The sequence below is a fragment of the Ixodes scapularis genome, unplaced genomic scaffold, assembly GCF_016920785.2.
Source record: "Ixodes scapularis isolate PalLabHiFi unplaced genomic scaffold, ASM1692078v2 PGA_scaffold1__304_contigs__length_218370807, whole genome shotgun sequence".
Taxonomy (NCBI): Eukaryota; Metazoa; Arthropoda; class Arachnida; order Ixodida; family Ixodidae; genus Ixodes; species Ixodes scapularis.
Window position 1 is genome coordinate 16066610 of NW_024609846.1, and position 14865 is coordinate 16081474.

The 14865-nt window shown below is 42.5% G+C and overlaps 1 protein-coding gene across 1 annotated transcript in view; it reads right to left on the reverse strand.

The window, feature by feature from the left end:
- Window positions 1-470: 470 nt before the first annotated feature.
- Window positions 471-14865, reverse strand: part of LOC115328057 (enteropeptidase-like) — a 32625-nt gene continuing 18230 nt past the window's right edge. The window contains exons 3-6 of the mRNA XM_029989135.2: window positions 11743-11953; window positions 11539-11668; window positions 4469-4716; window positions 471-850 (exon numbers count right to left, since the gene is read on the reverse strand). Coding sequence (XP_029844995.2) covers window positions 584-850; window positions 4469-4716; window positions 11539-11668; window positions 11743-11953 — 856 coding nt within the window. The 3' untranslated portion in view covers window positions 471-583. The remainder of the gene's footprint in view (window positions 851-4468; window positions 4717-11538; window positions 11669-11742; window positions 11954-14865) is intronic.

A 14865-nucleotide genomic window follows, 5' to 3' on the forward strand; every position in this document is an offset into this window, starting at 1 on the left:
TCACGAGCATGATGCATGGGTTTGAGGCTTGTCGCTGTTTTTTGTCTCTGTCTGTCGCTCTAGTGGGACGCGGGCATCATGCTCGCCTTCGGAAAACGAAACTGGAGGAACTCCCAGACGAGATCCGTCCGGCGACGTACGTCGATTGGATTTTGCCCACCAGTCGTGACAGGGCGATTGTCTTCCTGCTGTGGACAAAGCTGGCGGAGTTCGTCTACGACGACGGCGGCCCCGGCGGACGACTTTGCAGCAGCAAAAGGCGCTGGGACCAACACCCACCCACACCGCCGTGACGGCAATGGCGGATCCTTAGGCCCGCACCGATGCAGACGACAATGGTGCATTATATGTGTGTATGATATACATACAGATATATTATATATAACAGGGCAATAAAGAACGTTCCAACTATAGCAACAGCAACCCTTGAGTAAACTTTGACGTTTAGTGTTGTACTTGGCGCTAGTGCCAATTTGTTCCCAAACGCTTGCTGAAAAGGTTCATTATTAGAAGTGAATTGAAGATACATGACAAGAGTATATGATAACCTGTTACCGTTTTAATTCACGAGTTTCGTCGTCTACTACGAAATCATTGACACGTTGTACGAGTTAAAAAATGTAGTTACACATTTCTTTCGAGCCTCGTCCTTCATACATAAATTTTGTGTCGTTGATTCCGAGTCCTGATATTTTTGCATGAGGGGTAAAATAAACCCTCCAACAAAATGTGACACCCTAACATGCAGTGATGGTCCAACAGGGTTGTAGCAATCATCGACTACAGAATTAATAGCCGCAAGAAACCATTGTCCTTCTTTTTCGTACATCAAAGGTCCCCCGCTGTCTCCCTGAAAAAAAACAAAAAAAACAACAAAGAACGTTTTGATATTGAACTTTTTTCGGAAAACTTACATAAATAAAGCGGAGATATCATTGAAACAAATTCCTCCAGCTGATTCAGGGCAGCAAATTGGTGAATCACGGCATACTAACTGCCTTCACTTTTTCGGAATATTTTTTTTTTGTGCAATATTTGTATACGTTTTTGGCCCCTACGTTCTGGTGAAAAAAAAAACCAGTAGCTGAAGTAAAAACGCTCGGGACACCAATTAGTAATCTGCATGCGAAGAAGATTGTACAGCAATTGTATATTTTTTTAGATAAATGATGATACCGAGACAGCATGCTTTCTGGGGTATACGGCAATACCACTATGAAACAGTCCGAACGTACTCTCTATCGTTTTATAAAATTCAAAACTAAGTGTATTAAATTATTTCTAAGACGTGAATAAACGAAACCTGTTTATGTCGCGTCAAGTACACAGGCGAACGAGGAGACCGATGAGGTTGAACTTATCGCGATGAGTACAGACGAACGTACAGGAGAGAAAGCATTCAACTTCTCCGCAATTCTGGTTCATAGTGGACTCCATTGATAACATGGTAGGTGCGATTTGGTGTCCGTTTAAGGTGGGCCTGATCATGAAGTGCTTCTTCTGACAAAATTCAAAGTGCCCGCCTTAAAATTCATGTGCTAAACGCTACATTTAGGGGCCCGTTGCGCACGCTGCATAGAGCCATTGGGAATAAGAGACGCTTCAGGCTCTCTTCTGATATGCTTTTGTTACTCGATAACGCTGGTCATCATGTTGCAACCATTGTACTGGATGCATTAGCTCAGATAGGGTGGGAGGTTTCCTCTATCCAGATTACATTCCGGACATGCCACCATGTGACTCTCAGTTTCTCGAACCCTTTAGGAGAGGCTAAAAGGACCACAATTCTACTCCAAAGCGCACGTCTGTGCTGTTTTTACCAAGGGTTCAAAACGGCAACAGAATCCTTTTTTGCGAGTGCTATCCGACAACCTCTCAAAGCAGGAAGAAGCACGTGAAAATGCGTGCAGTGGCTTTTCTGGCTGAACTTTGGTGAATTCCTGTCTTCTCCCACAGGGTGTTTAAATTATACTTGAACAGATTTTTCTAAAAAGGCAAGAGTTACACGGCGGTTGTCTTGGGCTTTAACTTGTCAAGCTCAGTGGACATAGGATGAAATAAACGTCGCAATAAGGCGGCTAATTAGCCATTATAGGTCAAATTGTAAGAAGATGTTTTACACAGGATGTAACGATATAATCTGTACTGGAATAATTCTCTTTTAATTTGATGCATTTAAAAAAAATGAAAGGGATTTCGAGAAATCAACTGATAATTTTTTTTTTTCAGTTTCCTTTTTTTGCCAGATTTTAAAACTGAACTTTTATAGGGCGCCGAAGCCCTGCTCGGGCAATGCCGCCTAGAGGAGTGACGCTGTCTTTTCTGTCATGTCACTCTTACGGCACTGCGTCGACGGCGCATTCATCGTGGATGTGCTGCTGAACTAGTAACGACGTGACTGAGATGAACACGTACGTTCTCCTAAGCGTCATTGTGGACGTTTGCGGCGTTCTTTTTTTCGCGTACATTCAAAACTACCCCTCCATTCCCCCTCCCCCTCCCAAAAAAAAAAAAAATACAGGAACCGAAATCGAAGAGTGATCGACGCCTAAAAGGCCATTACCCTGTCGCAATTTCGTTTAAATGTGTGTGGCCTCCTATATTACTTGCCGCCGATACTGCGATTCCAACATCCATAAAACAAATATTTAAAAGTGAAATATTAGTTTTTAGTGAATAAGCTAACTTGCCGTGACGGTTTCTCCCTTATCTGATGCCCGCCAAGCCTGATAATTGAATGGGGAAGACAGCACTCGTTCGACTGTCGTTCTATTTTTAAGACAAGTATATTTGTATCAAAATCAAACAACATGTATAATGCTCTATCTACTTCTACCCCATCTGCTGATGTACAGTAAATTATTGTTCGTTTTAATAAAGGCACACGGAGGTGTCTCTATTGATAACGCTTTATATTTGACGAGTTTTAAAACAAATATATTCGTTTCTTTGTTTCGACGATCACAAATGTACGCTTTGTGCAGCTCTAGCGGTTGCAACAACGGATCGTGAATACTTCACTGAAACGTTCACGAAAGCTGAATTCAGAGGCACAGCCTTGCTTACATTTATCATTTCCGTTCGCATCGATCATGTTGTGAGTTTCTGCTCGGTTTCTTCTTGCCAAAATGTATAGGAAACAATTGGCAGCTAAGGGCGCTCACCCTCGCTCTATAAGACTCGTATCACTATCCTACCGGGTTCAATTGAGAAAAGCGGCACACGGTTTTTGCAAATAAACTAGGCATCGCCGAAAGTTTAAACTTCATGACAATGCAACGCTAGTGCTAATGACAAAACGTGAAATTTTGAGATCGCATTACCTTCATCAAAAGAAACGAGAGAAAAAATAAATTTGTTTGTGAGCCGACGCCCACCTAAGCCAAATATTCGTAAATTCAAGAAAATGGCACTGTGGTTGTTTGTTGAATTTATTTAAGAATTGTGAACAAGTAAAACAATAATAAGGTGGTAAATTGGGCCAGTTGGTTGGCGTCATTCATGATGGGGAATACAGTTCAGAAAACACAGACTACGAAGAGGAACATACACAACATACAGCATTGTCCTTTACTGTATGTTCCTCTTCGTAGTATGTGTTTCCTGAGTTGATTTCTCCATAAAATAAAGCAACGTTTGCTGTTTTTTTTTTGCTTTCTTTGTTGACAATCTTATTTTTTTCATACTAAAACTAATGCTACAGGTATTTAAGATGTTAATTCTTGCTTTTATAAATATTAAGCTTAGGTGGACGTCAGCCTATATTTGTTGTTCATTTCTTGGAAGTATTTTATGAAAGTAACGTCCTGCTTTTAACATTATGCATTATCTCACAACTAGCGTCATGTTCTCACTGAGTTCCAGCTTTCTACGATGAAGAGTCCATTGATCTGGGCCGATAGCCCATTTTTTTTTCTTGTTTTTCTATGGGACGTTTTTATTCTATGGTTTAATACTAGTCTTCAATAAAGACTTCAACTGTTTTGGCCAGCAGCTGTAACACAAGATGAGCCCTGTGCAATTCTTTAGATTTCTTTACACTTGATCCATTCTCAAAGTCTGGTGCCAGGTATGTCGCAATGTTAACTTGCCAATTGAAGAACATCTACTGGATAAAAGTACGAAAACAACCATAGCGTTTTCAGCTTGTTTTAGAAGGGATCAGTCCAATACAGTTTCAAAAAATTTTTACAGAATTTGCGATGCCTCTTTTTTAATACCCAGTTCCCATTAACAAACCTTCTTTTAGCGGGAAACTGAACCAATATGTAGGTTATCCGAGCTTTGTCGGGTTCTTAATTTTTTTACATGCAAAAATACGGGTGAAAGTTCAATCGAAAAGCCATAGTTCAATTTAGTTTCAAATGCATGCGCGCGTCTCATGGTACGAGGAGTCATTTAATATTCCGTGCAGTTGACGAGCAAATAAATTTTATCCTCAGAGAATAATACAATAATTCATACTTACATAACATGTTCCCCCATTGGAGCATAGAATGTAATTTGGAACAGTTGTGGCAAGTTGTCGTTCGCACTGTTCGTTAGTAATTAAGGATATATTCCTTTCCATCAAGGTTTCTGGGTGAGAACGTATTAAAAAGCGCTCCAGTTTCGATGATGACGCATCTTTCGTTTCTTCTGCTGAACTCTCACAATCTAAGGTATCTTTGACGTCTTCGTTAGTTTCGTTTAATGATTCATTCACATCATAATAGTCTGAAAAAGAATTGTAACACCGAAGATTCTTATTAGGAATATGCACCGATGAACAATTTTTCACCGTTCTTTGGGCGGCCTATATCCGATTTGTAATCGTTTAATATTTATAACGCGGAGGTCCATATAAGTGAACGCATGTACCCAAAATAAAAATATAACTATACATTTAAAAAAAAATTGAGATTGGTATATAGGTTTAGCCATGCAAAAAGAATACATCGTTTAGGAAAGAGTTACAGGTTCGTAAAAAAATGTATGAAATACAAACGGGCTTTTAAAAAAAATAGTAAAAAGAATACGTTTAGGCTTTTAGTTTTCAGAATAATATGTTTGGTCAAAAACAGCGTTAAACTTGCTTTGATCATTCTGAGAAAACGCGGTAAACACAGAATCCGTCTAACGAGAGTCATGCGTGCGCCATGAATGTCTCTCCTGGTTGCGGGGAGCTTTGGGTGGTTTCGGATGCACTGCGCACTCAACATACACCTGTGATCTTCGGATTGATCAGAATAATTACGACAAGTTTAAACTTCTTCAAGAGTAGAGCTCTTTACATGCACGGTTTAATGATAAGTTTTCCTGGGCATCCGTTTCTAATGGGCCGGTGTAGGGTCTTAAAATAAAAACAACCAATTAAATTGCAGACCCCTTCCTGTGCTGAAAGTGTTTTCAAAATTTCTACAGAAAAATATACACGCTAAATGATACACATTTGATGAAAAGAACTCTGTCCTAACATCTTGCCATTTGGTTTTAAAAAAAGAGAATTCGGCGGAAATCGCGATATGAAAACAAAAACAACTAATTCTAAACAATGTCGACAAGTAATTGGTTACTTTGGGGTCTTCATTTATTTTGAAAGTCTTTCAACAACCTAAACCATTGAATCTGCTTCAAAAATTAATGCATGCGGGATGCAAGGAGTAGCCCCAACGATGACTGAGAGTATTTTTCTTAAAGTATCGGCATCAGTATGTCGTGATAGATAGTCAGCAATCTAGCTTAAGAAAACTCGGGTCAGTGGTGCCGCAGGTGAGCCTCCTAGGACTCCTTCTGTTTAAGTTGTACATAAATAGCTCAGTAAATATTGACGACAGTCTAGGCTTTATAATTTACGCAGACGACACCAGTTTATTTTTTTCGTGTGAATGTGCCCACCAGGTTTAATGTTCGGCAAATAGCTTTCTGCAGAAGATAAGTTGCTGGAAAATCTCAAACTGTCTAGTCATTAATACAAATGAGACGATTGAAACACTTTTTCTATTCATAAGTGGTGTGTTCATTTACTCAACGGCTTTCCCTCTCACGAGGAAATATTTACTTTGTACAAATGTGAACGTTCTCGGTGTAATATATAATGAGTACATGAGCAGGGTCGCCAAAGTGCAATCTATAGATCGCAGACTTTCAAAACGTGTTCCCATTATTTATAAATGGCGACTTATATATTACCCCTTTCGGTCTTAGTTTTCCTTTATAACGTGCTGTTTTACTCTTGCTATAATTACTGTTTTATTGTTTAGGGTAGCACAACTACAAATATGCATCACTGCATATGCTCCAGAAGTAACGCTCCCACATTACAACATTTCAAAAACCTTCAAATAGTTCCAATTAAAGAGCATTACCATTATAAACTTCTTCAAATATCACAAACGTCTGTAGCGCAAAATAAACTTTTTTTATCAATTACCAATATCAAGTGAAGGACGCGTGCAAATGCAAGCCGTTGCGTTGATACATGGTCAACGCCTCGCTCAAGAGGAGACTACGGCCTCCAGATGCTGCAGTTCTCGTTGCCTAATGTCATGATTATGTACGCACACATTTGGAACGGATTTCATGATGTTGAGCAGAAGGGATATTCGTTTTTTTTTTATTCTCTAATGTAGTGGCCGGCGCTGGCATGACTAAAAGGTTTCTTATTCATTTAGTTTTACTTTTTGTTTTCAGCGCGAGCACCGCGTCACGTGCTCAGGCACTAGTGAGCGCGTAATTAAAGAGTTCGATTGCGGATGCCGCAGTACTCTGAAGTTCCTACATCTACCTTTTACTGTGCCTGTTATGACTGGACCTTTGACCTTTAAGAAATGCTTGTAAGGCATCTCATGTCTTTTTTGGTTTAATGTTGTGTTTTGCTTCTATGTAAACTTTGTTCTACGGACCCCACGAGTCTGTAAAATAGTTCATCTTCTTGCTGGTGGGGATGAGAAACTCTGTCAAGCAACAACAGTCATTTTTTCCCCTCTCCCCTCTCTTTCTCAGAGAGACACAGGAAATTTGTGAGGTGAAAATTAAAATTAAACTTGTGGTATTTTCTTGAAAACTTTTCATTCCACGGAATGTAACGGAATGTTGGACGCGGGATTAGCTTAGCCATATGAAAGCAACCTTGCTAAGAAAACGATCGCCGTGATTTCGCACTGTTTGTACGGCTTGACTGGCTTCACTGGATCTTAGTGTCAGCTACTCTCTAATTTAAGTATAATTAGATTGGAATAAGTCTCACTACCTGCCGACGACCATCTGCGGAGTAAGGTAAGCATAATGAACTAAGCATGACGCCACAACCTCTCACAATCTCAGTATGCTGGACTAAGCACGACTCCCCTCCGACGGTTGCCTGCGAAAAAATTTTGCTTTACTAAGCATGCCTCACCGCCAACGATCGTCCGTAGGCTCAGTATGCTGGACTACGTATAACATACCGGCGACTTTGCGTTACGGGCTAAGTATGCTGAATAAGTTATGAATCGCCAACGACGGTCGTCATCGGCTATCATGCTGGACCAAGTTAACTCGCCTCCGACGGCTGCTTACATACTTAGGTCGCCAAACTAAGTTCGAGTGGCTACAAAAGGTTGCCTACAGAATAAATATGCTGGACAAAGTATGACTTTCCGCCGACAGTCACCTGTGGAATAGGTACTATGGACTTAGTCTTGTTCGCTGCCGACGGTCGCCGGTGAACGAAGTACTCTGGACTAGGTTTAACCCACCTCTGCCTGTCGCCCGCGGACTAAGTACAACGGTCGCTTGCGGGCTAAGAGTGCTGGGTTGAAGGGGCAGTGCAACGGTTTTAATGTTGAAAGAATTGCCAGTTTGCATTTTTCATATCGTTTATACAAGCCCAAGTGACCAAGAACGCGTCACCTCTCCCCAAAAAACTGCTATTCTGCTGAGTAATCGCAAGGCACAATAGGAATTATTTGCCGATCTGCAGCCGCCTGTGGCGGCTACGGGAACTAAAATGACGGCGTCTCGGGGGGTACGTGGAAGTCAACAAACCCTGTCCCCCTCCGCTGCTACACTCGCCGTCAGCCCTCTGGAGAACCGTCCTTTGTGTCGATCACTCGCCGCGAATTCGGCGAGGCTAGTCCTTTGAAAGTCGATAATCGCAGAGGAAGCGGCTGGGGTCTCTTAAGAGAGGGCCCAAGGCGAAACCACGTAAACCCCCAGAGTACGTCACTCGAAAGTCGGCATGGAGAGTTGAGAGGCACTTCGACGTTCGATTTTTTTTCATTTTTTTAAAAATAAGAATTAGCGCTCCCAAGAAAATGCGGTTTACGGTTTTTCGTTCCATAGGTGACGCAGATTAATTTCCGCAGTTAAATGGCCAAAGTCTGAAAATCGTTGCACTGCCCCTTTAAGTATGACCTGCAGCCGAAGGTCGTATGTGGACGAAATATTTTTTACTTAATGTAACTCGCGGGCGACGGCCTGGCAACCAAGTAGGCTAGTTGAAGTATAATTCGGCAGCGTCTTCATACTGCGGCATAAGTATGCTGGACAAGGTGTGATTGTGCCGGCAGTTGAAAGCGGAGTGTGAATGTTTGACAAGGTAAAACTCGCCTCGCGTATCACCTGAAGGTAAAATATGCATAACCAAGTATGCTTAACTACGCATCCCTCGCCCCAGACAATCGCTTGCTACCGCTGACGAGGGTTAGCGGCAAGTCATACAGTTCCCTTGCTTGTGTTTTTTTTCATCTCCTACATGCGGCGCCGAAAAAAAGACGTTGGATTAAAGGTCGCATGGTTTGAGGTTATTTCCATTGTGAATCTTCGTTTGAAAGGGTTGAAAGAGTTACACAATTTCATACAATCCAGCCCATAAAAACCTTCTGTGTTACAAAATTGATGCAGCTTTTTTCATTCTACCAAACGCGATGAAATATGGCAGCTTTCCAGGAACATTATTAGTGAAAACAATTAAGAAAATAAGTTGTACGGTAATGAAATCGTGGTTTTAATATCCCGTACATGCACCGAGCACGACGTCAAGAGAGGACCTTTAGGACGACGTCCTACATGACGACGTTAAGAGCGACGTCTAAAACAACTTCAATGACTGCCTCAAGGCGACCTCAATGACAACCTCTAGGATTACGTCGACGACATCAGGTCACGTTAGCTTAGGCGACCGGCGCTTACGAGAACACGCGACCGAAGTTAGCATGACCGGAGCTTAGCCGACCAGAGCTGAGGCTTCAGCCACCATCGCCTCAGCCACGAGCACTTCAGCGTCACGCGTTACGAGGCGTCAAGTGGTATTGGGCCTGTAAGGCTGCCGCTTTAAAACAATTTATGTTTTCCGGATGTCCGGCTGCCACCTACTTCGGATACAATGAAATCATTGAAAACCTCAGCTACGGAACGATGTTCTAAACACAATATTCATACCAGGGGACTTTTTTAAAAGTAATCTTCGCATGCCTACACCCCCTCCCCTGGCCTTGCTTCCAGCTGTTGCAATTTTTGCAGGGCAAAGTTCCGTTCGACCAACACATCCAGCAGCGATTTGTGCGCTCATTTTGTCTTTTTTTATTATTTTTGTTTAAATATATGCTAGTTTGGGGGACAAACGCCAACGAAAATCAATACAACGGAACGATGCCGATGTAATTTGATGGAAAGAGGCAAGTTGGGCTGCCCTTCATTTGGAGTTTGAAGACTACTCCGCAGACGGCGCTTATTACTGCAAAAAAGGGTCCATTGCCACACTTAATCGTGCATCACTAATTCTTTCCAAAGATTATACTAAATAACAAAAACACGTGATATTAAGTTGTTTTGGCAATTTGCATTCATTTGATTACTCTAGCTGCACAAATAATATAGTTACGTATCAAACACACGGCGAACACCTTTGAAACTGCGAGTTGTGCTGTGATAAACACCCTGTACTCGGGGAACCAGAATCGCGTCAATGTTAACTTTCTTGATGCTGAATTTCGCAGTGACTATATGATCATTCACGTAAATTTCATACAAAAAGGTTAAATTTTGGTCAATTATCAGTTTGAAAAAAAAGTGAAAGCCGTTTACAACTCCCTGTAACACCGAATTAGAGCGCAGCTCTTGAGGAGGAGGAGGGAAGGGTACTGGGGGGGGGGGTGGTGAAATCACCTGGGGGGGGTTCACGTGATCTTGGGGGGTCACGTGACAATGCCGATGATGTCACCAGTGACGTCACTGATGACGTCATCAGTGACGATGACGATGCGGACTCCGATGACGTTATCAGCGATGATGACGATGACGATGCGGATGTCGATGACGTCATCAGTGACGTCACTGATGACGTCACCCGTGATGATGACGATGACGATGCGGATGCCGCTAAAGTCATCAGTGATGATGACGATGCGGATGCCGGTGACGTCATCAGTGACGATGACGTCATCGGGGAGGTCACGTGACCTCGGCGGGGGGAAGGGGGGGTCACGTGACCTCGGAGTGGTCACGTGACCTTGGGGTGGTCACGTGACCTCGATGGGGGTCACTTGACCTCGGGGGGTGACGTGACTTGGGGAGTCACGTGACTTTGGGTGTCACGTGACCTTGTGGGCCACGTGACCCTAGGGGAGGGGTCACGTGACCTTGTGCTGATCTTGGGGGTCACGTGACCTTGGGATGACCTTGGGGGTCACGTGACCTTGGGGTGACCTTGGTTACGCCGACGCGAACGGCGACGGCAACGGCGACGGCGACGGCGACGCCGCTCAAGCCGGGAACGGGTCCCTAAGAGCTGCGCTCTAAAACTTTGTCGGCGACGTCTGTGTTAAGAGTTAGTTCAGTCGATAACATTCATAGCCTTTATTATGATATGCACGAGTGTGCTGCCGTGTCTCTTGAGATATTTTGTGTGTATAGAGGCATTTCATTTGATTGGTTTGGAACATACATAATATAAAATATTCACTCGATCTTATATATATCCATGTAAGAACTAATATAGTGTATCATGCTGATATCGTACCGCATGCCAATCTGATCATGCTGCATATGCTGTGTCATTTATAGTAGTGAGTCATGCCGACGGTATCGCCCCCCTGTTTTCGGCTATATAAACGATGCCAAATAAACCTTGGTTGTTGTTGCGTTCACGAAGCCAGCAGTGTCGGACTGACTTTCTTATCAGCCGAGAGCCGGCTGATAGATATAGTTTATGTGCCGATAAGGATATTTGTTTTGTTGCTAGTTCCTATTTAAAGTGGGCCTACCCACATTCCCGATCAATAAACGCTAACATGTAAAAAAACATGGACTTTGTATCAGATATTTCAAAAACTAGCATGGGCTGCACGCCGTTCCAAAGAAATAGTTTAACGAACCATATGGAATCGCCCGCATTTGGTTCCATTTTTTAGCATTTAAGCATCCGCGGGCTCTCAATGGCAGGAATCTGACGCGTACTGCACGAAACTGTTTTATTGAGAGGCTTGAATTTTATATTTTCTTGTATATGTGTCTTTCTTTCTGATTTGTTTACGATAATTGACATGTAGAACAGAATGAGGCGAAAATATCACTTACCATAAACTCGGCCCCAGCCCGCACCACTGGCATTTGATGGCGGTTCTTCGCAGTGTTCAGGAAGGCAGATGGGCTGAATATACCTTGTAAAATTTACCGGTTCTTTTAATTTCAATAGTGCAAAGTCTTTCTGTAAAATAAATGAGTTCGTTTTAAGAAATACAAATTCAGTTTTTCTGTTTGTTTTTTAACAAGAATACATACCATAATAAGGGTACAGTTGTCCTGAAGGGGTACACAGACGTAATCCACTTCCATGCAAATGACCTTTTCTTCCACATCCTCATGGATGACTGTTGTGTCACTTCTTTCCAGATGGACATCTTTGCCTGTGTTTTGTTGACAATGTACGGTAGAATTGGTTCTTTTCGTACTTCCCAGGCGAACTGAAAGATAGCCTGGAGTGTCCTTGTTCCTTGAAGCATTAGGAAAATGGAAGAAGAATGGCAAAAATATGCATTTGATGTTGAATTGCTGAAGTCAATGTCAAAACCCAAAATGCCTCCACCATTTCAAATGCTGTATAAAAAAAAAAAAAAGAAACGGTTAGTGAGTTCACGACGACATATATTTCAGTCCTGATAACTACAGATTAGAAGAAACATGCACTATAGTAATGTACCGAGCGTTCCTTCTAAGACGGAGGAAAAAACTGCGACAGTACGTTGATAACAACAAAACTCCTCACACGTAGAAATTGTGTTTTTGGGGTCAGTTACTCTCGGAGGAATCATTAATCAATAGAGATTAACACATAAACTTCCAACAAAACGGTAATCATTATCGATAATAAAGGTCGCGGTCACATCGCATATTTAAACTGTTATTGTTTTTTAGTATTCAGAGTTTTGCTTAAAGCATGCAGTGAAAACCGCACTGACGCAGTTTTTCCACGTGAGTCGAACGACCAGGGAGACAAACATATCAGACCAATCCTTACGATATGTAAAAAAAAAAAAAAATGTACATACAATTTGTGAACGAACCTAATAATTAGTAAAAATAAACATATGGTTTCAATTATAAACTTGCTAAGCGTTATCGAGAACCATTTCTTCATCAAATTTCAGAAGGATTTGGAGTCCGTCGAAAGCGGGGGTGTGAATTAGGTGCGCGACGTTGTCGTTATATATACCCTCGTTTTCGCGCTACTATTCGCGACTCCAACTGAACAAACGGCGCCTAGCGTTCCATATTCGAGTCTACCCATTGACGGTCTCGTGCCAATTAAAGTCTATGCAACGGGATTGTTGGTCGCGTGGTGGTGAAAGCACGAAGCTGTTCCGTGAAGGACTGAAAACACGTGCTTTGAGCCGCGGATAGCGTTGCGCCTGTTACACGGGCTGTAACTTTAGCGAACCACCGCGTTTCTCAGGTGCTCTCAATCTTGCTCACATTTAATGACTTGATGTTTTTGATGACGCTCAGCAAGATTCTCATTGGAACTATATGTTTCTTTTCACTATTTACAAATTTATTTGACGTATTTTAGTTGATTACTAAACTTTTCGTGATGCTTAGCCTCGAACATTATGTCCCCCTGGTCGCTTAACTCACCTACATCGAACAAATTACTCTAAATTTGAGTTTTCTTTTTTTTTTCTTTAAACTAATACGTAAAAATTTCTTCCACCCGAACCCTCCCCCCAAAACGCTTCTGCGTCTAGCATTTGCGTCCGAAATAGGCGTCTGGCTTTGAGGCTAATTTTTGCGTCTTACATTTTTACCTGATCACCGTCGCCACAAATGTATTCTAGAAAATGTGCAATATATAGTATGATTTGTTAACGTTATCCACTCCGGTATTGATTTTCACGCATATGTTCAGGTCGCTATTATCAAATGTGCCTTCCTCAAGATCCGTATTTTGGGAGCTGAAGCGTTTCATGTTATTCAAATCAATAAATATTTGAAGCACTTTATTAAAATGTTTTTTACATAAAAAAAATCACTTTGGCAAACAACATTGGAGGCAAATCAGCAAAGCGTGCAACACACCTCTGGCGGTCCTTCAAATCGACTTGTGTCGTGCTTTCCGTCGAGTGCGCCATGAATTCTTGTTCGAGATCCTTAAACGCACCAACGTAGGCAACGTTCTTTTTCGATTGGGTATGCTTGTGGTACAATAACATATCTACCAAAATATTAGTAAAAAAAAATGTGTAGCAATTGTCAGTCGGAAAGGGGTGCCCGTTGTACCAACTGCAATTTGCGCTCTACTTAGAGCCACTGTGCAAGGCTATCCAAATGGATAAAGGAATCAGAGGGCTTCAACTGCTAATTAAACACCTGCAACTCGGAGCGTTCGCGGATAATGTTTTCGTTATATTTTGTGAAAAGAAGGAGCTTTTGAGGGCAATGGGCATAATTTAAGCATTTTCCGAATCGAAGCTCCACTTAATCCAGACAAATTTACAAGTACGTGGATGGGTAACTGGGCCTGCACGCCTTCAAGCGTGTTAGGGATGAAGTGGTCGCCCTCGCTGTAAAAGCACCTTGGCATACCGCTCACGTTGACGCACCCGAGACGTAAAACATGGTCGGTCAAACTTCAGAAGATGAGAGCGTCGCTCCTACCATGGCGCACACGAAGAATTCATCTTATCCAGCGAAGCTTTGTGTGTAACGCTGTTCCCTCTCCTCGTTTGATGTACGCGGCCTAGGTTATCCCAATCGACGCCATCACAGTGTTGAAGGAACATCGGCTCTTCGCAACGTTTGTTTGGCAGTCACCAAGGGAAAAAATCGAAAACCACAATTTCCTTTCTTTTTGTTCAGGACTCTGAACTAAAGGAGTAATGAAATTACGCGGTGGCCATTCCAGAGCCCTGGGGGCGCGCACCATAGCCAGTGGGTGGTTGGCATATCGGAGCAACGGAAAGCAGCTAAGTGCCTACGATTATATAAGAAAATTTACAAATCGATCGAATGCTTCGAGTCAAGGTACTCGTGGGAAAAATTGCCAGCAAGTGAAACAGGAAAAACTCGAGGGGCACAGCCAGAAGCATATGTCCAGCTCTTTTTTGCAGAAACCAATATCTTCTTTATCAGGTTTCACACAGAAACCCTGCCAGTAAACACTTGGTTGGAAACCCAGGGCTTCTACCTTCCGATCGGAACCAACTGCAGTTTCTGTGGTGACCAAGAGACTCTTCCTCGTGTATTTCTGGACTGTAATGGTGCCTTCTCTTGCTGGGCTGATTTTCGATATATTTTCTAATGTAACGTTGAGCCACGCTGGGAATCTCTCAAGTGTTACTACTCTGCTGAGGAACTGGGAGCGGACTTTGAGTCGTTGGTTGCGACGGCTCTCCACGCGCTGTGGCC